Source organism: Narcine bancroftii, chromosome 6 (assembly GCF_036971445.1).
Source record: "Narcine bancroftii isolate sNarBan1 chromosome 6, sNarBan1.hap1, whole genome shotgun sequence".
Lineage (NCBI taxonomy): Eukaryota > Metazoa > Chordata > Chondrichthyes > Torpediniformes > Narcinidae > Narcine > Narcine bancroftii.
The window spans coordinates 91,156,653-91,184,144 of NC_091474.1; the positions used below are offsets into that span (position 1 = coordinate 91,156,653).

The 27,492-nt window shown below is 43.4% G+C and overlaps 1 protein-coding gene across 1 annotated transcript in view; it reads left to right on the forward strand.

Annotated features, from left to right (window-relative positions):
• Nucleotides 1–2,077: 2,077 nt before the first annotated feature.
• Nucleotides 2,078–27,492, forward strand: part of LOC138736338 (microsomal triglyceride transfer protein-like) — a 51,094-nt gene continuing 25,679 nt past the window's right edge. The window contains exons 1-7 of the mRNA XM_069885682.1: nt 2,078–2,163; nt 4,730–4,914; nt 8,454–8,597; nt 10,045–10,152; nt 12,297–12,413; nt 16,934–17,073; nt 18,714–18,861. Of these exons, the coding sequence (XP_069741783.1) occupies nt 8,550–8,597; nt 10,045–10,152; nt 12,297–12,413; nt 16,934–17,073; nt 18,714–18,861 (561 nt within the window). The 5' untranslated portion in view covers nt 2,078–2,163; nt 4,730–4,914; nt 8,454–8,549. The remainder of the gene's footprint in view (nt 2,164–4,729; nt 4,915–8,453; nt 8,598–10,044; nt 10,153–12,296; nt 12,414–16,933; nt 17,074–18,713; nt 18,862–27,492) is intronic.

The following is a 27,492-nucleotide window of genomic DNA, read 5'->3' on the forward strand; positions in this document are numbered from 1 at the left end:
GGAGAGAGCATGAAAGAAGACAAAGGTGTGGGTGGGTGGGGGGGGGGGGGGGAAATGGTGGGGTTAAAAAAAAGGAACAATGCAAGTTGTTCAGAAACCTTAAAGCCAGGAAGAAGCTTCATGGATCGCCAATCATCAATATCTAACAAGAAATCCATGATTAATGTTGTAGCTGGGGTTGAAATCACGTGCATTCAACGTAAGCATTCGTTTTTATAGTCTTGTTTTATATCTGCATATTTTTCTCTTTCTATTGAAGTTGGCTACTCGTGCAAAGACAAGCTGACAAAGCCATCCTTTAGTTGAGGAATAGTGTCCCTCTGAACAGAATTCAGAAATTCCTAATTGACAGAAAAGATCAAACCACATATATGTCTAAACTTCTCATGTTTATTTTATTTTTAAAAAAAAGTTTTGATCACCAGGCACTCTCCTGAGTGCTAAACTCAGTCAATCCATTTTCCAAATCCCGATGGTTCTGCAAACTCGTTCACTGGGTACACTGCTGATTTCCCCCCTCATCCCTTCCACTTACTGGGACCCCCATTCCCTTGAAACTTCTCCTAATTCTGTTTCCTACATAACTTGCCAGGTTCAATGGAAAGTGTATGACTCTACTCAGCACATGTTAAATAAAAGCATGTTATTAATCCAATAGCGTACATTTGCTCTTCAGGTCCCAAACATGGTGTTTTATTGTACAATACAACTAATTTTAGAATTAGTTTTCACGACAAACCTTTATGAAGATTGACTTCAAACACTAGATCAGTGGTTCTCAACCTTTTTCTTTCACATACCACTTTTAAGTATTCCCTATGCCATAGGTGCTCGATGTCAGGGATTGCTTAAGGTGGGATGTGGGTGGAAAGAAAAAGGTTGAAAACCACTGTTTTAATTGTACCTCATTGACTCGTTATGTGCAGGGTTTCATAACTCCAAAGGAAATGGGCCAATGACAATTTTTCTCAAGCAAAATATTTCAGTAACAATTGGGTCTAGAGCAGTGGTTCTCAACCTTTTCTTCCCACTCACATCCCACCTTCCTAATCACAGAGCACCGATGGCATCGGGATTACTTAAAGTGGGATGTGAGTGGAAAGATAAAGGTTGAAAGCCACTGGACTAGAAGTTGCCAGAACAATGAGGCTTTTAATTGCTTAAAGTGGTATGTACACTCATGTAGCTTGGCCTGAGTCCAGAGCTCATTCTGGGGGAGGGGTTGTAGGCCACTACAGAGATAAGCCAGGGAAATGATAGGCTTTAATACATAGAAGATCCTAGGATAGGAGTGGCAGCAAGGGAAAGGTGGCTGGACCTTTATGGCCCAAGACCACGGGGGCGGGGGAGGAGTAATAAGGTATAATGGACAATGATAACTATATATATAATGGAGGAAACATATCACCCCAGGGGTCTGGGCTTTTCAGCCTTTATTAGGGGATTCCAGGGGGAGGAGTCTCTGGGACAGCCACTCTTGCACACAGAGATGGTAACCAATAATATCATTAAACAAATTACATTCAGTTCCAGTTTTCGTCCCCCTTTAATCATACAGTAATACTTCCATTAAGATGGTATTGAAGTTCATGTGTTTATTCGGACCCCTCTTGCCCCCAGCACTTCAAACTGAGTCTGAAAGTTATCTCGTTTTCCTCGGGACGATTGAACGGGTTACACAGATTCCCTTTGGCCTTTATTTTTGCAATACGTGCGCGTCCCAGTGTTGTGTCGATCTGAAAACCCCAGCAAGATTAATAATCAACCGCACCGAAGTTGACATCAAGGACACACTGCAAACTACGGGCACGGTGGCCCCAAGAGACTGAGACCCGAGACGAGCATTCATTCCCTGTCACTGACGCCTAACCCCCTGATGGAGTAAAATTTGGCCGCATCTCCGCTCAATTACAAAACTTCAGCGAGTTTTTGCAAGTTCCGGAAAGTTTGGCAAACTTTTTTTCGCCCTTGTTTGATCAGCTCTGGCTCGGCTGCCGCTTCTCTTTCTCTTCCAACCAGCCGGTTAAAAGACCCCTACTCGGCTGGGACGCTTTAAACATTTCTTTTGGTTCTAATGGGACGTGAGTGCGAATGATGGGGAAGGTAGGAATCTCAAGGACGTGCGCGCTGAGCCTGTGTTGCTTTCGCTGCAATGTGCTGAAGGTGAGCGGGTCCAGTAATGACAATGAGTTAATTGGAGTTTCTGGGCATTTCCTCACTCCCCCCCCTCCCCTCCCCTCCCCCCCCTCCCCCCCTCCCCCCCTCCCTCCCCCCCTTCCCCCCCCCCTCCTCCCCCCCCCTCCCCTCTCCCCCTCCCCCCCTCCCCTCCCCTCTCCCCCTCCCCCCCTCCCCCCCCCCTCCCCCCCTCCCCCCCCCCTCCCCCCCCTCCCCCCCCTCCCCCCCCCTCCCCCCCCCTCCCCCCCCCTCCCCCCCCCCTCTCCCCCCCCCCCTCCCCCCCCTCCCCCCCCTCCCCCCCCCCTCTCCCCCCCCCTCTCCCCCCCCTCTCCCCCCCCTCCCCCCCCCTCCCCCCCCTCCTTCTCTCACTACCCTGACCATCAGACAGGATCCAAAGGAACTGAGTTTTCAATGCAACACCAAAGGCCGCTGTAATGGTAATAAAATGCTGTAGGAACCCAGCAGGTCCATCCGATGTAAGGGTATGTATAACAGCAACGTGTCACATGACTTTCATTCATTTTGGGGGGGGGAGGGGGAAGATGAGACCAAGTCCAAAAAATTGCGACTTCAACAACTGGAGTTGCCTCCTTTAACATTGACCTTGGTTATCATTTCTGACTTCCACACTGCAGTGCGCCAAACGGGGCAGCACACTAAAAGGGAGAGGAGGGGGGAGGGGGGAGGGGAGGGGAGGGGAGGGGAGGGGGAATTAACTTGGCACAACTTTTTTCGCACCCCTCTGTGTAATCCCTCTGCCATGTAATTAGTAAGGGGTATGTGAGTGGGAAGGGAAGGTTGAGAATCATTGTTACTCAATTATTTTGCTTGAGAAAAATTGTCATTGGTCCATTTATGAGTTGCAAAACCGAGTCAATGAGGTACAATTAAAGTGGCGGTTTTCAAACCTTCCCTTCCCACCCGCTGATCACCTTAAGCCATCCCTCACTAATCACAGAGGGATTACTTAAAGTGGTAGGTGAGTGGAAAGAAAAAGGTTTGAGAACCACTGCTTGTATCAGTGGGGGAATTGGCCAGAAACTCAATCAGACCTACCTGGTGACTGAGTCAGATTGTAGGGGGCAGACTCCAGTGGAAAGTTATTTTCTGCAATCCAGGAATGAGATGGTATACTCAGGTACAGGGCACTCCCTTACTTGTGAAGGGTCGACTTGCAATTTTTTTCAAAGTTAAGGTGGTGCTTTAAATTTCAAATTCCAACTTTGTTCCCGCGCTTGCGGCATGCGGTACACTACTTTCTTGCGATGCTGCAAACATTCTTCATGCCTGGTGTGCTTTCAGCTGTGTACGTTAATGTTTTTTTCTAGTGTGGAATAAAGGTACCTGTATTCAAAATTTAATTCTTTTAAAAAACAATGTATTTTTTAACTTACGATGGGTTTGTAGGAATGTGCTTCCTTGGATGTGTGCAGCTCCCATTACACTAAAAAGGGATCCAGGACAGAACCACCTGTTTCCCTGGTACAACACCCTAAAGATTCATTCCCTCCACCACCAGCTTGTTGTGTACCATCTTCATTTCGCACTGCAGTAACTTGCCTAAGCTATTGCAACCGTCTTGACTTCTGTGATCAGAAAAGCTGTAGGTAACCGATGCTTGGGCCCTGATTCAGAAAACTTTTCCTTCATGGCTGCAAGTCCTTTCCTAATAGAACCTTCGCGATAAGGAAATGGTTTAGTGATATCCAGATCCCAAGAAATGGATAAAACTTGTTTTCATTCAGCCTGGAGCCTTTTATTGAGGCTAACAAGAAGGACTAGAAAATTAATGATTTTAACAGTCATAAACATTATAATCTCATGCTGGAGTTTATTTTAAATTTAGACTTTAATTTAAAAAAAATGTAGATTAAAAAATTTGCCAACACCCTGGTACATTTTGAACAATGGGAGGAAACTGGAGCAGCCAGAGTGAACCAACGCAGACACGGGGAGAACATACACATTCCTTACAGACAGCGTCGGGTTCGAACCCCGGTCACCAGCGCTGTAGCAGTGTTCGGCTAACCATGCAGCCCTTCCCTTATTATGCAGGGGGACAAGATTCTAAATCAGAATCGGCCCTTATTGTCATGAAGTTGGTTCTTTTGTGGCAGAATCACAATGCAAATATTGATTTGAAAAATGACTTAAAAAAAAATAATAAATTGGAGAGAAAGTGAGGCGGTGCCTGTGGTTCATTGTCCATTCAGAACGTGGATGGCAGAGGGGAAGATGGGTGGGTGCTCATGTTCAGGCTCCTGTACCCTCCTTCCTGATGCTGTCAGTGAGAAGAGGGTATGGCCTGGGTGGTGAGGGTTCTTGAGGGTGGAGGCTGCTTTCTTAAGACATCACTAAGGGTGCATCCATGAGGTACACCTGTGCAAGGAGGAGACGTTGTTTCCATTGAATTCAATGCTAGTCTGTGAAATGACAGTGCTTTTAATACCCTAACATTTAAAGAGGCAGTGCACCTGCTGGGAAAAAGAATAATTGCAGCAAATGCTTATTTGAATAAGCTTTAATACTTTTTTAAAACTTATTCTGCCAATAGGAAACACTGTACATCTTGCATCTAATACATCGTTCAAGTACAAATATACTGTTGATTTGTTACTGGAGACTGTGTCCAGCCCAGCCACATGGCCAGAATCAGGATTCAGGATCGAAGCTGTCACTCAGCTTGATGTAGTTTGGGAAAATACCAGCAGCCAACATGAGAAGCTAATTCTATTGCAAGTAAGTAAATGAGTTTATTCTATGTAGGCAGTTTAAACCTGCGGAAATTGCTTGCTCCTTGAACGGTTGACATCTTGGAGTGGAGATTGTGGTTTGGTAATGTTTCCATCAATGCAAATCTCCAGGATTTCTGCGCTCTACTGGCACCATTAGTGGGGCGTGGGGGATGTGGACCACACCGGGTGACACCAAAATGACTGTCTATAAAATTTTTGTGCAGTGTTTCAGCAGAAATGTATTTTTTTATAAAAATATCCCTGTAGTTAGTTATAAAACATTTTTTGTAAGCCCTGCTTACATGTATCAATACACCTACAAGGTTAAAACTCGATGCTAATTTACTTTTAGAATCTTCTGATGCGCTCCAGTCAGAGCTGTCATTATTATCCAATTACAATGACACTTCAAAACATGTGGTTTCGTCTTCACGCACAACCAGCATGCGCTGTTGTTTTTATTGCTGCTGGGGTTTTTTTTAAGTCGCTGCTTGTGTCAAATGTTCTGGTGTTTTACCTACAATATTGTGGTAATTAGTACAGTACATCTCCAATTATCCAAAATGGTTGGGACCAGGGCTATTTTGGATAAACGTTTTTTTTCAGAGAACTGGTCTTTTTTTTAAGTAACAGCCCAGTAGCAACAGCAAATCACTTGTAACAGTGTTTATACAACAACAAACAACAAGGGAAAGCTTTTAAAGCATTAAAATAATATTTAATTCTCACCAAAAAAAATGCTGATCATTAACATGCCAAGGTTCCTGTTCGTGCCTGGGAGCCCGAGGTCCCCGGTCAGTTCAGCTCCAAAACAATCTCAGATAAATGATTTCAGAGAATCCGGTGTCAGATAATCGGAGTTGTACTGTATTTTGGAACCTCTATCAAAAATGTTTTGAGAATGAAGTAGTAATTAAAAGAAAAGGAGAAAAAACTTTAGAAAGACTTCCACTCAGTTACTAAAAATGTTGTAATTCCATGGGGTGGGGGGGGGAGGGTAACATCATGAGTTACTGTACTAGGTGGCACCAACCCTAGTTACACCACTGGATTACTGTACATACTCGTGTAAAAGTTGACCATCATATCCCTTAATTCCCCTACTATGTAAAATTCTATCCAAACTATTTACTGAAGTAGCCTCTACTGCTTCAATGGGCAGCAAATTCACCACCCTCTGGAAAAAGCAATTCCTCCTCATTTCTAGCCTAAATCTTCTACCCTGAAGCTATGTCCCCTAGTTCTAATCTTGCAAAGAATAACTAGCCGATTGACTTTAAATAAAATCAAAATTAGATGGGTCATTATCAAATTGGGATTGGTAGAATCTTGTTCAGTGAAAATAAGACCAGTGGTTCTCAACCTTTCCACTCACATAGTACCTTAAATAATACCAATGGCATAGGCATTCTGTGGTTAGTAAAGAATTACTTAATGTGAAATGTGAATGGTTAAAAAAAGAAAGCTTTGAGAACCACTGACCAATAGATGCATCAAAGCATTGAAAAAATATTACTAATGATTCTGTCTCCAAAACCAGTGAGTCAACGTCAGCACCCTCTTCCCCAATCCAGCATTCTGGGTTGGTGGAAATGAGCCAAACATCTTGCTCACCTAATTCCCAAAAAATAGACCCTATTTCAAGTTCCACCGCTGCTAGATTTTTTGGATAGTGGAAGTGATTCAAGGATATTCTCAGAGCCAACTTTAGGAAGTCTCCCCCAATTTTGTCACAGTGAAGAGTGTATTCAGAATGGGACTGAGCACCCCAAGTCCCTTTGTGGTGAAGCCACAGTTGGAACTGCAAAAACCAGACCAAGTGATTCCTATACATGGCTATGCTGGGAGGATGGGCTCCAAACTTTGTTCAGAGACCTTTCAAACACCACGGTGATCAGGTTTCCTGGCAGGCCTGCCAAGGCAACGAATTAATTGTCCATCTTTCCCTGCTCTTAAAATCCTCAGCTCTTGCCTAAGCCACAGGTCCCTCAAGGCCGCTGCTGTTTACAATTTATATTAATGATTTGGATTGTGGTATGAATGGCTTTATGGCCACATTTGCAGGTGACACCAAGATAGGTGGCGGAGTAGAAAGTGTAGTAGAAACTGTAAAGTTGTAGAAGGATATAGACAGATTAGGAGACTGGGCAAAATTATAGCAGATGAGATTCAACATAGAGAAATGTACAGTTGTACTCTTTGGTAGTGGAAACCAACAGGCAGAATACTATTTGGATGGGGTGAAAATGCAGACCTCGGATATGCAAAGGGACCTGGGTGTCCTCATGCAGGGAAACCTAAAAGTTAATGACCAGGTGAAATTGATAGTGAGGAAGGTGAATGCTATGTTGGCATTCATTTCAAGAGGAATAGTGTACAAGAGTACAGAGGTGTTGATGAGGCTCTATGGGGCACTGGGGAGACCTCATTTGGAGTACTGTATGCAGTTTTGGGCTATCTTAGAAAGGATATGATGTCATTGGAGAGGGTGCAGAGGAGATTTACTAGGATGATTGCCGGAATGCAAGGGCTAACGTACGAGGAGCATTTGGCAGCTCTTGGGTTGTATTCATTGGAGTATTGGAGAATGAGAGAAGATCTCATAGAGGCTTTTCTTATTTTGAAAGGTTTAGATGGGGTGGATGAGGGTAAGATGTTTCCCTTGGTGGGTGAATCAAGGTCAAGAAAATTAGAGGTTATCTATATAAAACAGAGATTAGGAAAAACTTCTTTAGCCAGAGGGTCATGGATCTGTGGAACTCACTGCCATATACAGCAGTGGAAGCCAGATCACTGGGAGTATTTAAACAAGAAATCAACAAGTATCTTATTAGTGAGGGCATCAAGGGATATGGGGAAAAGGCCGGAAATTGGAACTATTGTAGAGTAACTTAGTGTAGATTTACAGAACAGACTCGATGGACCTAATGGCTGTTCCTTTGTCTTGTGAACCCAAGAAGATCCTGTCTTCAAATTAAACTGCATGCAATAAAACTCCATATAGAAGCCAAATGGTATCATCATACTGTAGGAAAGAATAGAAAGCAGAAACAGTAAGTGAATATTAGTAATAATACCAATGTTATTGCATTTCTGAAAGTTCCCGCGGTCCCATCCTTGTTCAGCAGTCCGAAAACCATCGTTAATAGAAAGAATGGGTAGCAAGGTTAGTGTAGAGGTTAGTGCAACGCTGTTGGAACTGGGGTTCGAATGTCACGTCTGTAAGGAGTTTGAACATTCTCCCTATATCTGCCTGGGTTTCCTCCCAGTGCTCTGGTTTCCTCCCACCGTTAAAAAATGTACCAGTGTTGTAGGTTAATTGGGCAGCATGGGTTCGTGGGCCAAAAGGGCCTGTTTCCGTGCTGCGTGTCTAAATTTTAATTGACGATTGGAGCCTTTTTTTCAGATGTAGTGGGGGTCCACAATTTTAGGAAAGGCTGAAAGGTATTAGGAACCTGCAGTACTCTAGTAAATTACAACGAAAATGGATGTTTGTAATGCTTCTGTTTCAGTTATAATCTTGTCCTATGTCTCCTTGTACAGATACAGGAAATAAAACTGCTGAACGTATCTGAACAAAATGAGAGTCACAAGAACTTTGAAGAGATACACGCTGAGAATTTGCTGAAGCCTACAGTGATGGTAGCTTTGAAAAAGCCTGTAATCTTTCATTGGAATTCTGGAAAGGTAATTCATGGCCGCAACATTAGTGTCAGCTTCTCTTTGTCTTTCTCCTGTTGTTAGGGGCACCGAGCAATACTAATGTACAACTCTTTGTTTGCCTTACAGCAGGCAAAAGTTAAAGTATATCGTGTATGTTATATTTTTAATGTATTATTTTGTGACAATAAAAGGAACCTTAACCTCGATAGCATGCATACCTGGGTTCCAGTACTTGGATCTAATATAGAGGATAGTCCATCTGGGTAATGTTGAGGAAGTGCGTTGTGCTGTTGTGCAGCAAGCAGACACAAAACACAGTCTTGTACACCAGTTTCAGTCTTGATGTTTCCACGTGTGACTGGCCCGGGAGGTCTATATCCAGGTCAGTTGATTGCCAGCCAGCCAGCTGTAGTAAGCCTCCCAGGTGATCTTCCTGCAGGTACAAAGGTCGCCCCCTGCATAAGCTGGTGGTTGTATCACCGCAGGAAGTAATACTGAGGAAGGAATTTGTTAATACCTTGGCCAACATCAGTGCCAACAAAAGTGGGGAGAAAATTCCATCTGGGTGAAAAGAAGAGTGCATGATATTCTCTGCCTGAATACTTTTCCACAAAAGGAAATTTAAGTCGGCTTGTTGTTGCATGTTTTGTACAAAAGCCTTGGACAAATTTAACTATTTTGAAATTAAATTTGAATGTCATTTTATTAATAAAGAATTTATGTATGAGGAATTTGTAGTCAGTTTGAAATTGTGGTGTTATATTTAAATGTAAACTGGAAGGAAAATTCATAATTTATTTTTCTCAGTCATATTTATTGATGGTTAACTGTAGTTTACCCATGGACCCAGTCAGGTGAGCATATTATGAAAGGTTAAAAATGGCCAGGTTCAATCTTTTTCTTTCCACTCACATGCCACTTTAAGTATTCCCTATGCCATCAGTGCTTTGAGATTAGAAAGGGATTGTTTAAGGTGGTATGTGGGTGGAAAGAAAAAGATTTGAAGACCACTGTTTAAATTGTACCTAATTGACTCGTTATGTGCACGGTTTCATAACTCCAAATATTTTTCTCAAGCAAAATATTTCAGTAGTGATTGGGTCTAGAGTAATCCTCAACCTTCCCTTCCCACTCACGTACCACCTTCAGCAATCCCTTACTGATCACAGAGCACTGATGTCATAAGGAATATTTAAAGTGGGATGTGAGTGGAAAGAAAAAGGTTGAAACTGGCCATTTTTAACTTTTCATAATATGCTCTCCGGACTGGGTCCATGGGTAAACTACAGTTTGAAAGGGTAAAAATAAGTATTAACGAGCTGGTGGTTGGGTATAAAACGGGGACACAGAGTATATGCACTTGTTGGTGGACCCTGAAAACAGTTTTTATTTGTAATTATCAATTTAGAGTAATGTCAAAAACTTGCTGCCAGAGTAAACCGTGAATTAATTTATTTGATGTTTCTCTCAGATAGAGGCTCTCTATGGTTCTGCTGAAGAGAGGGGATTGCCTCTGAACCTAAAACGAGGCCTGGTTAGTCTTTTCCAACTACAGCCAAGCTCTGGAAGAATCGCTGAGGTAATTATTCACTTCAGTTAAAACATTTGGTTTTTTTCTTTCAAATTTTTCTTCTAAACCCCTGTTCTTATGGGACCATAGCTTGCACAAAATAGAAGTTGCAGTGGCCAATACACCAACAGTGGTTACGATGCTGTGATTCACAAGTGACTGAAATGTTTTGGGAGATCTTTGGAGGGAGAAAAAGAATCTTCCTTGTTCACTTGAGATCAAAGTTCAAATTTAAGTACATACATGACATCGCGTACAAACCTGAAATTCCCTTTTCCTGCAGGCACGGCAGAATTACCACCAATTAGTAGTGCAAAAAATGAACTGTAGAACTGTAGACAATCAATAAACAATCAAAAGGACTGTAAACACATAACGTATGAAAACAAACTGTGCAATACAGGGAGAGCAAAGAAAATCAATAGTAAGAGTCCTTAAACGAGTCCCTGATTGAGGAGTCTGACAGTGGAGGGGGAGCAGCTGTTCCTGAACCTGGTGGTGTGAGTCTTGTGCCACCTACACCTCTTTCCTGATGGCAGCAGTGAGAACAGAGCGTGTGCTGGGCGGTGTGGGTCTTTGATGATTGCTGCTGCCCTCCGACAGCAACGTTCCCTGTAGATGTTCTCAATAGTGGAGAGGGTTTTGCCTGTAATGTTCTGGGTTGTATCCACTACCTTTTGATGTTCCCATACCAGACTGTGATGCAGCTGGTCAAAACTTTCCACCAAATACCTGTAGAAATCTGCCAGAGTTTCTGGTGTCATACCCCAAACTTCTGCAAACTCCTGAGGAAGTAGAGGCGCTGACATGCTTTCTTCACGATGCCATTAGTGTGTGGGGTCCAGGAAAAGATTCTCTGTGATAGAGACTCCAAAGAACTTAAATTTGCTCACCATCAACCTCTGATCCCCCAGTGATCACTGGATTCAATACCTCTGGCTTTCCTTTTATGAAGTCAACAATCAGCTCCTTAGATTTGGTGACATTGAGTGCAAGGTTGTTGCTGGTGCTCCATTCAGCCAAGTTTTCAATCTCCATCCTGTGTGCTGACTCATGCCCTTTATACAATCAACTACCATGTTATTGTCAGCAAATGCTGTTATTGTTGTACAGAGCTACACAGTCAGAAGTGTAAAGAGCAGGGTTGGGGGGGGGGGGGATGGGGGGGTAAGTACACAGCTCTGTGGTGCTCCGGTACTGATGGAGATTGTGGAGGAGAAGTGATTACCCATCTTCACTGATTGTGGACTGGAGGTGAGGAAATCCAAGCTTGGAGTTTGATGATCAGTTTTGAGGGGATGTTGATGTTAAATGCCAAACTGTAGTTGGTACAGAGCATCTTGATGTATGCATCTTTGCTGCCCAGATGTGCCAGCGAGATGGCATCCACATTAGGCCGCAATAGGCGAACTGGAATGTATCTGTATCGCTGCTCAGACAGGAACTGAAATGCTTCATCACCAACCTTTTAAAACACTTCATCACTGCTACTGGTCGATAGACATGAAGGCAGGTTACTACACTCTTCTTGATTGACACCTGTTTGAAACAGGTGGGTATCACGCTCTGCTGAAGTGAGATATTGAAAATGTCCGTGAATACCTTTAAGTTGATCAGCACAGATCAAATGTTAGACAAGGAACGGTGGGTAGTGTATTGTAATCCTTGGCTGTTATGACTGTATACTAGTATCATTATGTAACATTTGTGTGATTGGGCTGTACTCTGTTTGTATGTCTGTACTAATTGCTAATATTGGTAGTTTTAAGCCTGATGTGTTGTGTGATTGAGAGGGCTAGTGTGTCTTACCCCTGTTATGATCCCCTTGCATGTGTGTTAATGAAGATCCTTCCTGGGTGTTAATAAAGATCCTTCCTGTGTTCGGTTCAGTTGCTCTTTGAACCCACTGAACTTTACCCTTCCCACACCACAGTTGGAGAGTAATGCTGACGGTTTCATGCTTGTTTTGTCGATGAATTCCTCTCCACTGAGAAGCTTGCTGGAGCCACAATGAGGTATTGCTATGATGCTGGTGTGAAGCCTCGTTTGATCCTGAGAAGGACTGGAGCAGATGATGAGATTTACTGCAATGAAGGAATGTGGAAGCAGATTGAGTGTTGACTTGAAAAAGTGGAATTTATTCTCCTCCTCAGGTTGATGTGTCTGGCAGATGCACAGTCACCTATGAAACAGAAAATAACCAGTTGATCAAGATCAAAGATCTCCGGAGTTGTGAGAGACCAGAATTGGGTGTTAATGCATCCAATCAGGTATGTTACACTTGTTTGATTAATTAACATGATTCTGAATGGTGCAAGATCTGGTGCAGTGTACTGATTTTTTAATCTCATTTGGCCAGTCACATGAGTCATAAAGGCTAGGATTATCTAAAATTAACTCCCACGAAATTGAAGACAAAATATAACCAGGTGGGACGTTAATTAGAGAGAAAACATAGATAATGAGTACATATGCAATTGAAAACAAGCGATTATCTGCAGAGACTGCCTCATTACTTAAGACAGAGTTTTGCAAAGTAAGGAAAATGAGGATTATGGGGGGAAAAGGCAGGTGGGTGGAGTTGAATCCATGGTCAGGTTGGTGTAGCGGTTAGTGCAATGCCTTTACAGTGCCAGCGATCGGGACTGGACTGGGGTTCAAATCCCGAGCTGTCTTTAAGGAGTTTGTTCGTTCTTCCTGTGTCTGCGTGGGTTTTCTCTCCGGGGGGCTCCGGTTTCCTCCCACCGGTCAAAAATAAACTTACTGGGGGTGTAGGTTAATGCGGTGTAAATTGGGCTCGTGGGCCGAAATGGCCTGTTACCGTGCTAAATTTGAAATAAATTTTAAATGGCGGAACGAGCTTAACTGGCCGGATGGCCCACTGCTGCTCATATTTCTTATGTCCAAAGAGCAAGGACAACACAGGCAATGTTTTTGTGAAGCAGGCGTTGTATATTGATTAACTGCACATTTTCCAGATTACCTCGGAGGAGGCAGCTCGCCATTAAGATCCGAACATTTGTAGCCTGTTTTACATAAATTAATAGCAGTTTTTGTTACAAACAGGAGGAGGAGCACAGAGCTCAGAAATATAATTTGACAGTTGCAGAAAATAGTTGACAGCATCATTTGGACCTTGCAGCTTAAATTTAAGTAGTGCAAGGTTAAAATCAAATTCAATTTCATTCTAATTAGCGCGATCCAATACATTTAGGGCAGTTGGATACAACTATTTGTTCATTGTTTCTCTCATGGAGCTTTTGATTGTGCCAACAGAAATGAAAAGAGTTCAATAGCAGCTAGGCACAGGAGAATTTAGCGAGAAGCTGTCAGATCGTTGTCAAGAGAACAAATTGACAACTCTTCCTACCGGAATTAAATCAAAATAAAGCACAGACCCAGTTTGGTGGTGTCCCAAGATAAGGACATGACAAATAAGAGGAGGAGTCAGTCATCGGGTCTGTCGAGCAGGCACCACCATTCATTAAGATCATGGCTCATCCGGCCATGGACTCTGCTCCACTTACCTACTGTTTTCCTCCATTACTTTTCATTCCCCTACTCTGGAAAAATATCTACCTAACTTAAATATATTTAATGAAGCAGCCGCCACTGCTTCCTTGGGCAGAGAACTCCACGGATTCACTAATCTGTTCCTCCTCAGCTGTGCCTTTAACTTCTCCTGAATCTTGAGGCAATGACCCTCGTCTTCGTCTCACCTACATTCCTGCCTCTATCTTATCAATTGCTTTCATAATTTTGTATCTTTCGATAAGATTCTCATTCATTCTTCTGAATTCCAGTGAGTACAATCCCAGGCAACTCAATCTCTCCTCAAAGCCTAACTCCCTTGCCTCTAGAATCAGCCCGGTGAACTTCCTCTGCATGGCTACCAAAAGCCAATACTGTACATCCTTTCTTAAGAAAGGAGACCAGAACTGTCTGCGATACTCTAGATGCGGCTTCACCAGTACCTTGTACAGTTGCGCAGAACCTCCCTGCTCTTTAATGCAATCCCTCTAGCAATGAAGGCTATCATTTCCATTTGCCGTCTTGTTGACCTGTTGCACCTACAAACCTTTTGCATTTCATTCACAAGCACTCCAAAGTCCCTCTGCGCAACAGCATGCTGAAATCTTCCACCATTTAAATAATCTGATCTATTTTTTCCTTCTAAGGTAGATGACCTTGCATTTACCAATATGGTATTCCATCCGCCTAACCCTTTCCCGTTCTCTCTCTATATCTTCACAAACTCGTACATCCTCCACACAATTTGCTTTTCCACTCAATTTAGTGCTTTCTGTAAACGTACACTCTGACCCCTCTTAGCACTGACCCTTAAGGCCACCTTCTCACCACTAATTCTTCTTCTTTCTTTTCTTTGGCTTGGCCTCACGGACGAAGATCTATGGAGGGGTATGTCCATGTCTGCTGCAGGCTCGTTGGTGACTGACAAGTCCGATGCAGGACAGGCAGGCATGGTTGCAGCGGTTGCAACCACTAATTGCTAACCAGATAAACACCTATTTATCCCAGCTCTACTTTCAATTGGTTAATCCTCTATCCATAATAAATAATACCCCATCTTCTTATGGATACATTTTATCAAGCACCTTATCAAAATATACTGGGTGGCACAATTAGTATTGTGGTTAGCACAATGCTGTTACCATGCCAGTGACCCCGGTTCGAATCTGCTGCTGTCTGCAATGAGATTGCACGATCTCCCCATGACCTGCGTGGTTTATCTCCGAGTACTCTAATTTGCTTTCAAAACGCACAGGGTTGAAAGGCAAATTGGGCTTTCCACTGTGCACATCCATCTGTTCGCCTCGTTATATTCTCAAAAAACTCCAAGAAATGAGTGAAATGTGACCTGAAATCATGCTGCATCTGCTCGATGGAACAGTTTCTATCCAGGTGTCTTGCTGTTTCTTCCACATTGCTTCAAGCAATTTGCTGACTACTAACTGGCCAACATTTACCTGCCTTTTACCTTCAGATTTAAAACAAAAAGGTTGTAGAGAAATCCCAAAATGATGAATTATTTCCTCTTTGATTATGGACTCCAGAGTCTTGCCAACAAAACTTTCCAGTAGTTCCCCACCTACCCTTTTTGAGCAAGGAGTTACATTGGCTGTTGTTTCATTATTCTGGTACCCTCTCAGACTTCTGAACAATGGGCCCACCATTTCCTTTAAATCCCTTGAGTGCAGGCCATCGGGCTCCAGTAATTTGTCCACTTTTAGCTCCATAAGATTCTGAGATATTTTATCCCCTGGGATCGTTGTTTAACAAGTTGAAAATGAGCCTAATTGTTATCTTAACAATGTTTGCAGTGTCCTTCACGGTGAAGACAGGTGTAAAATTGTCCTACTATATCTATCATTTTTTTTTGCCTCTTATAATTAGCTCGTGAGCCTTGCTGTGCACCTACTTTCTTTCTCTTACTGTGCGCTTTCATATTATGCCCAAGTTTTCTATCAAAATCACATTTCTCCTTTGTGACCTTTTTAGTCATTCACTGCAGCATCTGGCTTATCACCAGCTCTTGTTGCTTTGCTCCTCTGCAAAGTCTCTTCGCGGGATGCCTACCCTAGGCCTTAGGGCAACGGTTAGCCTGATGCTATTATTGCGCCAGTGACCCCGCTACAAATTCACCTCTGTCTATAAGTTCTCCCTGGGACCTGCATGAGCTTTTTTCTCCCCCCCCATTTGCTGGGGTTGTAGGCTAATTGGGTATAACTGGCTGGAGCGTTTCAGCTTCTACCTCATCGAAGGTACCCTGCGGTAAATAAAACTTAAAATTAAGAAGTTTGTCCATTTGTTTGCTTACTTTGTGATGTAACTTTAGCTATGACCTCCTTTGTTAACCACGGTTTGTGCTTCTTCCTCATGGATTCCAGCACGCATAGAACATTCCCAGATTTGTCTCAGGATAACCGGATACTGGGGAAAAGCATCTGGCACGTCTGACATACAGTACATTGCAGCTAAAAACAGCACACCTGCCGTACCTGTTTAATATACGGTACGCTTCCCCATATCTGGATTGGACGCTTTTCGATGAATGGGATTTTTTGGATAACGGAATATGGCTTTAAGCAGAATACTTGTATCAGCGGTTAAACAAACAAAAAAAAAGCAACGGAAGGCTTTTCAAGCATGAAATAATGTTTAATTCTTCCCCCAAAAAATAACAGCAGTTTGACTTTCCATCCTATCAACAAATATAAGCACTCTTCTTTTTCACTGACGTTGACAGTGCTATCTACAGACCTTTTTCCTCATTGTACAAAATACGAGAGCTCCGTTGGATTCAAAATGGCTCTAACAGCATGTCTGAGCGCCATGTGCACAAGTCAGGCGATTTTCTTTTCCAACTTGTTACGTCATGTCACCGCCAGAAAAAGTTAGGATTATGGAACCTTTTGGTTAACTGGATTTTGGATGTAGGGAAATGTGTGGCATTTATTTTCCCAAACAAATACAGCATTTCTGAGTAAGTAAGGCTTAGAAAATGAGTTGGGTCCTTTTCATTCTGCATGTCCACACCAAAAGGGAATTGCTTTGAGAGTGCAAGCTCCCATTGATCTTGGTCTCATTTGAACCCAGGTCAATCCTTTATCTAGTTGATAGCAGCAGATTCTCCAATTCAGTTAGTTTCTGTGCTAAAGAAATACAGTTGCATGTTGCAATACAATGCGCATTTCAGAAGTTTAAAATCCTTCAATCGGCCATTAGTTACAACAGATGTTTGATTAAAAATGTTAACCTTTCATTCAAGGTCCTTGGAGTTCAATGGCAACCTTCATGTAAAGGTCTTTATTCTGTTGAGAATGGTGTTATCAAAACAGCTGTCATCGAGGAGGTTCATGTATTCAAGCTCAATCTTCAAACAACAATCGGAGCCAAAGTCACATCAAGGTTTGCCAAATTTTACATTTAAAAAAAAATTTAGACATACAGCATGGAAATAGGCTATTTCAGCCCAGAGTCCGCGCCGATCAATTTACACCCCATTAACCTGCACCCCCAGAGGTAATGGGACGTACGGTCTAGAGGTGAAAAGACCTGTAGAGGGAGAGACCTTGAGGAAGGGGAGGGCAGAACGGTGGGAAGAAACTGGAGCCCCCGGAGAAAACCCACGCAGGCACGGGGAGAATTTAGGTTTGTAAGACCTTTCAGACAATGCGGGATTCGAACTCTGATCCGATCCTGATCGCTGGCGCTGTAAATGCTGTGCCAACCGTGCTGTCATTATGCATAGATTTAGAATGGATAGAATTATTCTCTTCTATTGTAAAAGTCTATATTTATTTGAATAGATGTAAATGATTTGAGGGCAGCATTAAAAGATTTGGAGAGTTCTAGAAACCTCGGAAAAGAAATATTAAAAACGATTTATTGTTCCTTAATCTTTGCATTGTGCTGACAGATGTATACGACTAATATTTTCATACAGCACATATATACCAATGCAACACTGGAGAAACTCAGCAGGTCAAACAGTGTACTTTATCTTTGGCTTGGCTTCGCGGACGAAGATTTATGGAGGGGGTAAAAGTCCACGTCAGCTGCAGGCTCGTTTGTGGCTGACAAGTCCGATGCGGGACAGGCAGACACGGTTGCAGCGGCTGCAGGGGACATTATATAGCGAGGATAAAGATACATAACTGACGTATTGGGCTTGAGCCCTTCATCAAGGTCTGAGCAAAAGGCCAGCAGGCGCTCAAACAAAATGAGGGGAGGGGCAGGGTGACAGGTAGGGGGTAATAGGTGGAGAAGGGAGGGAGGACTCACCAGCAAGCAGGAGGGAGGGGTATGGCTCTGTGAATGGAGAGGGAAGGGGGTGGAGAGCTGGAGGAAAGAAGACAGAGGGGAAGGGAAGGGAGGGAGAATGGGGGGGGGAAGGGGAGGTGTTGTCATTACACCAGTCAACGAGCTGATCCATACAGAAATCAACACTGATACAATCATCAATGTCATGGAGCAAAGAGTTGAAAGAGGGCTTCTGAATAGAGCTGAAGCAAAAACTGTTCCCTGGATGCAACAAAAGCAAAAAACACAGATGCTTGAATCTTGAGCAAAGTTGCCTGGGTAAACATTCATGTGTAGAAATAGTCAGTTATTTTCCGTTTCTGCCCTCCCCTTTCTCAAGATCTCTCCCTCTACAGGTCTTTTTACCTCTAGACCTTGCGTCCTATTACCTCTGGGGGGCGCTGCCCTAGCTTCCCTTTATATCCTTCCCACTAGTCTCTATGAAGGGTGCAGAACCAAAATGTTGCCTGACTATTTTTAACTATGGATGCTGTCTGACCTGCTGAGTTTCACCAGCATGGGCCGACGTGGCTTTGACACCTTGGAAGTTTGTTTGGTTAAGACCGAGAATTTTGGGAATTACAAGGTGCAATTTATCAAGGCAGCTTGTATTGCTAATTTTGACATTGCCCATATTTTTCTAATCATATCTGGTTTGTTTTTTTTTTCTTGTCCTGTATTTTTTCAAATTTGTTGTCAGAAGTGGATGTGACTCTGTTGAGTGAAACAATTATTTCTCACAACAGGCAGCAGCTTTACTATTTGACTTCAGAGTTAAGACCCAAAACAGTTTATGGGAAAAGTCTTCAGGAATCACTGCTTAATCTTGGGATCTTCACGTCCTTTTCTATGACTGGTTTTGTGGAGAAGATACCCTGTAAGAACTGTACACTTGTAAGTACCACACTGTGTGAACATTACACATTTACTGAGCAGATTGGTTTGTTAATTTTTTTAAAAACTCTGACACAGTTAAATCTCAAATCATATCCAATATATGTTCCATGTATTACTTGAGATGTCTTTGTATTGTTGGATCAGACTGCGAGATCGCTTCATTGTGCACTTTGGCTCTGTCTACTGCAATGCCGTGGATTACCCATTTCAATTCCCTGCCCCTTGCCGACATGGTCTCATACACTGACAGACTGACACCACCTGTAAGTTGGAGAGACAATACCTCATCTTCTGTCTGGGCACCCTCTGACCAAACGGTATGAACATCGTGTTCTCTGGTTTCTGTTTAAACCCCCCCCCCCCATCTTCCGTCTGTCTCCTTTCCTCTTCTCTGTTTCTCTCTCTCTCTCTCTCTCTCTCTCTCTCTCTCTCTCTCTCTCTCTCTCTCTCTCTCTCTCTCTCTCCCATTTTCACTGTTTCCTTTCACAGAGCCAAAATCCATTCTCATGTTTCCTCTTATCCAATGAACACCTTTTGGCTGTTGGTCTGGACTCCCCCCCCCCCCCCCCATTCTTCCCCCTTTAGTCTTTAATCAAGATGCCAGCCTGCTTTTAGCTTCTACTTTGAAGAAGGCCTGAAATGTTGGGAATGTAATCTTTACTTCCTTTGGATGCTGTGCAACCTGCTGAGTTCTTCCAGCAGTTCTGTGTGTTTTTACTACAATCTCAGTGTCTGCAGACTTTCATGTTTCACTCCTGTTACAAGCTAAGAGGACCTCAAAACCCAGCAGCAATAGATATTCACCAAGACAAATGGTTACTTAAACAAAAGTTGCTTTTAATTATCTTTAAACATGAAAATGAATCAAATTTTAACTTATCTCTATTGACTCACTTAACCACCTTTTAATTCTAAGTGCACGTGTATGTAATGTGTGTGTAAATTCAGAAAAATTCTTTGGCTCACAGTCCAATCTCTCTTCTCATTCCTCCAAGTTCACTGGTTACAGGCAATTCTTATACTGTGCACAGAATTTAACATTTATAAAGTTCCCCAGGCTTTGGTGCTTGATAGGTTAATGGTTACCGCTCAGGAAGGTTCTCATTGGTTTTCAGAGGGAGATTTGTTGTACGATGACATCCGCGACTGATTCCTTTTTAGTCAGCCACTTCAGTGTCTTGCTGACGAAACTTGTCTGTTCAGGGTTCTCCAAATGATAACCTCTTTCTTTCAGGTCACCACAGAGTTCCTTTTCTTTTCCTTTATTCCAAGTGAAATATTAGACAGCCAATCTTCTCCTCTTGCATGAACCCAAGGGGTTTGACCAGGTTGTCATTCAAATGGGCTTTCCATAAGCTTGCCAGCTTGTCCTCTTCCAGTCCCAGCTGCTTCTGCTGGCTGTATCACTGTACAATGATCTCTCTCTCTCTCTCTCTCTCTCTCTCTCTCTCTCTCTCTCTCTCTCTCTCTCTCTCTCTCTCTCTCTCTCTCTCTCTCTCTTTCCAGCAAGCTCTTTCATCTGTTACCTTTTGTAATCAACAATCATTTAGTGAAGTCTCTTGAGCACTCTTCAAAGCTCTTGCAAAAGTTCTGAGGCCCCGATATGCCTAGCATAGGGCAGAGCTCCAGTACTTCAAATAAGATCTGTTTTAAAGTGTTTGTGTGTGACCTACTATAACAAACCTTTCCCAATTTGTCTCCAAAAAACAAATCTATATACTCTGTCACACTCCATATAACAATGAGCATTTATATCTATGTTAAAACATCACAAGGCTCTTTTCAGAAATATTCTCAACAAAAATTTGGCATGGAACAACATTGGGAATTGCTGGAGAAACCAAGGAGGTCAGGCAGAATCTGTGGAGGGAAATAGTTGGCATTTCTGATCAAGACCCTATCAATTCTTGATGAAGGGTCACGACCTGAAAAGTTGACTCTCCTTTTCTCCCTACAGATGCTGTTGGAACTACTTAGTGTCTCCAGCAACTTGATTTTTGCTCCAAATTCTAGCATTTGCAAAAGCTTGGTCCTTGGGGTAGGATTCTGAAAAGAGAGTGTTTAGGGTTGCACAAATTTGATAGCTGCCTGGGGCTAAATTAAAATCAGGGCAATAGACTCGTTACAATTGGGCATGAACAACTTGCTTTTAAATCTTGGAATTTAGGTGTACGGCGCGGTAACCGGGTCTTCCGGCCCACGAGCCCGTGCCGCCTAGTCAGAAGCGCACGTTTTGGAAACTGGAGCTGCCCGAGGAAACCCACACAGATCCAGGGAGAACATACAAACTCCTGACAGTCAACGTGGGATTCGAACATGGGTCACTGGCCATGCTGACTGCACCACACTCCAATTCAGGAGAATTGGGTATCAAAGAGGATTATGGGGCTGAAGAAAAGTAGGATGTTATAAAGGAATTTGAATGTAAGGAGGGGCATACTGAGGTGTCACAACTGACATGATCAAGTCAAGAAGGTTAAGGGATTCACCAATATCCTCAGATTTTAGTTTGAGCATTGTGGACGTTGCTGCTGCTCTCAGAACAATTTGACTTGGGGACGGAGGAAGAAAATCTCGAATTTTGTATGACTAGTATGGAGAAGATTCAAGATTTGTTGATTGTCTCGTAATATTGCATGAAATTGCCCTCTGCTTGCCATAAGGTGGACAAAGAGTCCATTAATGTCACCCGGAGCCCCTTGCAGAAAGAAATAGAAGCAAAAGAGAGTCCCTTCAGAGTCACTGAGTGTCCGTGAATTCACCCCCAGTGCTCTTGCAGTCTCTGCCGCTGCGCAGACTCATCGGCAACCCAAGCTCCAGATCCAACCCTCCAACATTATCAGGAAGCCTTAACCTATCACCGGGAGCCTTCTTGCTCTCAGCACCTTCTTGCATCCCCTGCTCTGATACGTACTTCTCATGAGGCAATCTCCAGTGGTCCTCAGTCTGTATGGGTCCCCCGACCGCGAGACACCCGCAGCCTGTGTAGCTTCTGATCCCCTCGCTGGTCTGCCACTGTGGCCACCATCCTGCAGGGTCATCTCCTCTGCTTCTTCTTCTCGACGGGGAGGGGGATGGGGGTCTTCCCCATTTCTGATGCCCTGAGGCAGTCTGTGCTCCCGGGAGTCTGCTGTCGAGCACAGGCACCGCCACCTTTGGCACAGGCCCCGCCGTGGCAGGATTTTACTTGCATGCACCAGCGGCTCCTGTTTGGAGCTGGTGACTTTTGGACTGGGTGGTTGAACCTTTGGGAGCAGTGATGTGTCTCTGCTCTCCTAGATCTGCAGCAGTGCTGCTGTTAAAGCAACACCTACTTAAGGCACTAGTGAGAGGCTTGATACCATATGATGAAATGCAGACCATAATGTAGGAGGCAAGGATACTGCAAGTCTGTATGTTCATTCACTGATGAGCAAGGTTGCCTATCTCCATGAGCAATTTGTTAGGGCAGCTTCTAAAAGATTGCTGATCGAACTGCACAGCAAAATCCTTGATGCACTGGATAACATGAAGTAAGCCATGGAGTCCATGTCCTGGAATTCGAATCACTAACAAGAATTTTGGGAGTTCATCCTTTCCAACGTGGAGGTTGTAAGCAAACAGAAACCCCATGCAGGATCATCGTTTTTATGAGAGTACAGTCAGTCCCCAGGTTATGAACGAGTTCCGTTCCTAAGTCTGTCTTTAAGCAAATTTGTAGGTAAGTTGGAACAGGTTCATATGGTTCTTATTTAGCATTTTTAGCATCAGTTGGTCAAATGTTTGTAGTATATATTTTACCTTTCTATGCAAAATAAATCACAATTAAAAGTTAACACTTAATCTTGCTCCATCCATGTCTTGCATACCGGAAGGGGCATTCATGAGTTAACGTTATGTGGATGCTCGAATTGGGGGGAAAGGCAAGTTGTCCGTAAATCGGGTGCTCGTAACATGGTGGGGTGGGGGGGGCTGCCTGTATAAGCAGCAATATCAAACTGCCCGTGTCCTGCAGAATGGTTCAACTCTAGGGATGCTGCTCAACAGGCAGGGTTCAATCACGTTGTCTTGTGCTGGGTGTGGTGTTTGCAAATTCTCCCTGTGGCTACGTGGACTCTCAAAGGGACTTTGAGAGGGGGGCGGGGAGAGAGATGGAAGGCTTCATGATCGTATCAGAGGTTTGGAACTGGAGCTCATCTTGCTAATGGATTGAACGGGCTGCAGAGGCTGCGGGAGAGCTAGAGGAAAATCCAGGGACTCTCGGCACAACAGTAAAAACATTCGCCCCCCCCTCCCCCCCCATTCCTTCCATTGCTAGTGAGTCCTCGTGCCAATGGTGTGCAAACTATTGCAGATGATTCTTAATGACAGAATTTATGAGCATTTATGAGCATTTGGAGAAATCTTCTCGGGAATAGTCAGTATGGCTTTGTGAGGAGAAGGTCATGCTTTGCAAGCCTAATTGAGTTGTTTGAAAAGGTTACCAAATAAATTGACGAAGGTAGGGCAGGAGATGTAGTGTATATGACTTTAGTAAGGCATTTGACAAAGTCCCCCATGGGAGATTCGCTCAGAAAGTCATGAGGCACGCGATCCATGGAATCTTGGCTGTGTGGATAAAATATTGGTTTGCAGGTAGAAAGCAGAGAGTAGTCATGGAGGGAAAGTATTCTGCGTGAAGGTCAGTGACTAGTGGAGTTCTGCAGGGATCTGTTCTGGGTTTTGTGATTTTTATTTTATATAAATGACCTAGATGAAGAAGTGAAAGGATGAGTCATTAAGTTTGTGGATGAAACAAAGGTGGGAGGAGTTGTGGATGGTGCTGAGGGTTGTCATAGATTATAAAAGGATATAAACAGGATGGAGAGTTGGGTGATGAAGTTCAATCTGGATAAGTGTGAGGTGATGCATTTTGGAAGATCAAACCTGAGGGCTGAGTGACAGTGTGGAAGAATAGACTTTGGGGTCCATACACCTCTCAAGGCTGATAGAATAGTTAAGAAGGTCTATGGAACGCTGGGCCCCATAAGTTGACGGATTGAATTCGGGAGTCGAGAGGTCATGCTGCAACTCTACAAATCTTGGGTGAGATCACATGTTAGGTTCTGGTCACTTCATCACAGGATGGATGTGGAAGCTATGGATTTACCAGGATGTTGCTTGGGTTGGAAAATAAGTCTTATGAGGCAAGGCTAGCAGAGCTTGGGCTTTTATCTCTGGAGCGATGAAAGAGACTTAATAGAGGTCTACAAGATGCTGAGAAATTGACAGCCAGTGCCTTTTTCCTATGTTGGGAATAGCAAACCTCAGAGGACGTGCACAAAGTGAAGGGAGGAAAGCTTAGGGGAGACATCAGTGGTATTTTTGTTACACACACACAGAGAGTTGTGGGTGCCTAGAATGCCTTGCCAGGGATGGTGTTGGAGGCTGAAACATGAGGGGCATTTAAGAGACTGTTAGACAGGCACATGGATGAAAGAAAAATAGAGGATTACGGAGTAGGAAAGATTTAAATTTTTTTTGATAGGAATATTTAAGTTGGCACAACATTGAGGGCCAATGAGCTGTACTATGCGTAGTGTTCTATGTTGTATGATACTACGTTGGTGAAGACCAGGTTTGTTTCTCAGTCTTGATTCTGATGCTCCAGTAAGATGGTAAAAGTCCTGAGTCATGACCCACCATGGCATGAGGTTCTGCTCCAAGGTTATCGGCTGTCCGAAGCAAAGAGTCAGTGACGTTCTGCAGATTTCATTGACGGATTTGGTTGGCAATATTTATTTTGTATTGGGCTTTATTCTAAAATTGAGTGGTGGTTACAGATAAATTGTAATGTTGCCATTTGACACTTGAATTCTTTCCTCACAGAGTCCAAGCAAACAGGGACTTTAAGAACATACGAAATAGGGGCAGGAGTCGGCCATCCCACCTGTCGAGCCTGCTCCGCCATTCAATGAGATCACGGCTGATCTGATGATCGGGTCATCCCCACCTACCTGCCTTTTCCCCATATCCCTTAATTCCCCCACTATGTAGAAATCTATCCAACCTTGTTTTAAACATATTTACTGAGGTTGCCTCCACTGCTTCAAAGGGGAGTGAATTCCACAGATTCACCGCCCTCTGGGAAAAGGAGTTCCTCCTCATCTCCGTCCTAAATCTACTACCCTGGATCAGGAGGCTATGTCCCCTAGTTCTAGTCACCCCCACCAATAGAAGCAACTTACCTACCTCGATCTTATCTACACCTTTCCTAATTTTATACATTCTATAAGATCCCCTCTCGTTCTTCTCAATTCAAGTTAGTACAGTCCCAGGTGACTCAGTCTCTCTTCATAGGCTAACCCCCTAATCTCTGGAATTGACCTGATGAACCTCCTCTGCACCACCTCCAAAGCCAGTACATCCTTCCTCAGGTAAGGAGACCAGAACTGCACGCAGTCCTCCAGATGTGGCCTCACCCAGTTGCAGCCTCATCTCACTGCTCCCTTTCCAGGTTAACCCTTCCTCATCCCTTTACCCACAATGTGTTCATTGTGTTACAAGATCAAAGAAGGCATATCACACAGGGGTAAAGATGAACAATTACTTTATTAACAAAAATCCCCCTTTTATAACAATGCCCACTGGTTACTGTGCAAATTTCTATAACAGTGTAAAACTAATAAATTCCCCAGCCTAAATATAACATATGTAATCAAAGTCTAAATTATAAATCCAACCAGCCCACAGAAAAAAAACCTTAGACACAAAACACTCAAGACTCACAGAACTTCGATTTCAATCGAAGTAAAGATCTTAAACAAAATTCAGTTTGTTTGGTAAACTGAAGCCAAAATATCTTTGAGAGAGAGAGAGAGAGAGAGAGAGAGAGAGAGAGAGAGAGCACAAAATTCGAAGTTGTCTTCTTGTGATGCTTGCAGAGAGAGGAACAGCTGGCTTGGTCCGGATTCTTCTGACTGCCTTCGGAATGTTCCTCCCTTTTAAAATGCCCAACATTCGGAACTGTCTCCCAGACAATGACTCGTGTTTGGGCCTCCTTCCACTCCACAGCCACACCCAGTGGTGGTTTGTCTTCCAAGTCCAGAAATCTCTAGATCATCTTCTGCACATGCCCAGTCCATCTCCCACTCTCTCAGCAGTCCACCTTCACCTTGGCTCTTAAAGGCAAACTGTTACTTTCCAACACAAAACCACACAACACATAGACCAATACACAACACAGAACTCTGTAATAGTTGTAACCTTAACCCATTCTCCTCCTTGTAGACAGTTACAAGGAGTGGCAGTTATCTCTTAATAACAGAAGCCACCCTTAAATCTGGACTTGCAGTAATGTGGAGCTGTCCCAAAGTGGCCCTGTCAGCACAAAAATAATTAACCATATCACATATTTATGACAGAAAAGTGATGATGGTACATAAACTGTCCTGGTGTGCTGCACACAGAAATCCTAAGTTGAGTCATCATCAGATAGCCCTGTGGTTATTCCAATGTCCAAAAAGTTGATGATACACTGGTACTGACTTCTTCTTGCACAGTCTCTTGGGTTCGACAATGACTTACTCCACACGGTCTTGTGTGTTGTAAAAGTGACGCGCAAAAGTCTGCTGTGATTGTAGTAAGCACGCAAAGAAATGCTGGAGGAACTCTACTGGTTTTGCATTATCCAGAAGAGATAAAGATATATTGCCAACAATTTGGGCCAACAACTTCCCAATGAATTTCCTCTATACCCTTTATTGATATCCTTCCTATAGTTAAGTGACCAGGACTTCACACATTGTTCCAGTATGGTCAAAACACTGCCTCTATCATGAGGTTCCAACTTTTGTACTCGTACTCCAAACAATAACCATGAGCGTGTCACATTGTTTCCACCATGTGTTTTTAGGTGGTTACGAGGTGGGACCATAGCCTTTCACAGATGTAGCACCTGGCTGATGAGGCAAGAGAGTAATTTTTATGGTGGTCGACTTTACCCAAGGTCTTTGTATGCCCCTCAAATTGACACCATCATCTCAAATGTGCCTTCTCCACCCTGAACAGTCGTGGGTCGAGGATTCCTCGGAGTCATTCTTCCAAGGAACCTTTTGATGTGGTTGAATGTCTTCCTCTGTCAGCCTGGTAATCTCATCCCATTATGGAGCTTGGATTAGTGTCTGTCAGGGACCTGGTTCACTGCTACCCAGTGGGGATGCATTTTATTCCAGATCTTGGATTTTGATCTTCAGATATCCGTTTCCTCGACCAACCAAGCCTGGCGCTAGTGCATTAAAGGAGTACTAGATGTCTGTGCATGTGCTTGCACCTGCTCCACCAATCAGTAAGATCATGACAGATTCGATCTGGTCAATTGGATTCAAGATTAGTTCAAGTCAGAGGATAATTGGAGGAGAATTCTTTTCTCATTGGAGGCCTGTGGCCAGTGGTGTGCCGCAGATGTCAGTGTTGGGTCCACTGTTGCTTCTCAATTATTTTGATGGTAATTTAATGAATAAGTTTAGTAAATTTGCAGATGACACCAAAATTGGTAATGTTGTGGACAGTGGGGAAGGATATCCAAGTTTCCAACGGGATCTAGAGCAGTCGGGAAAATGGGCCAAGGAATGGCAGATGGAATTTAATTCTGACAAATGTGTGGTTTTG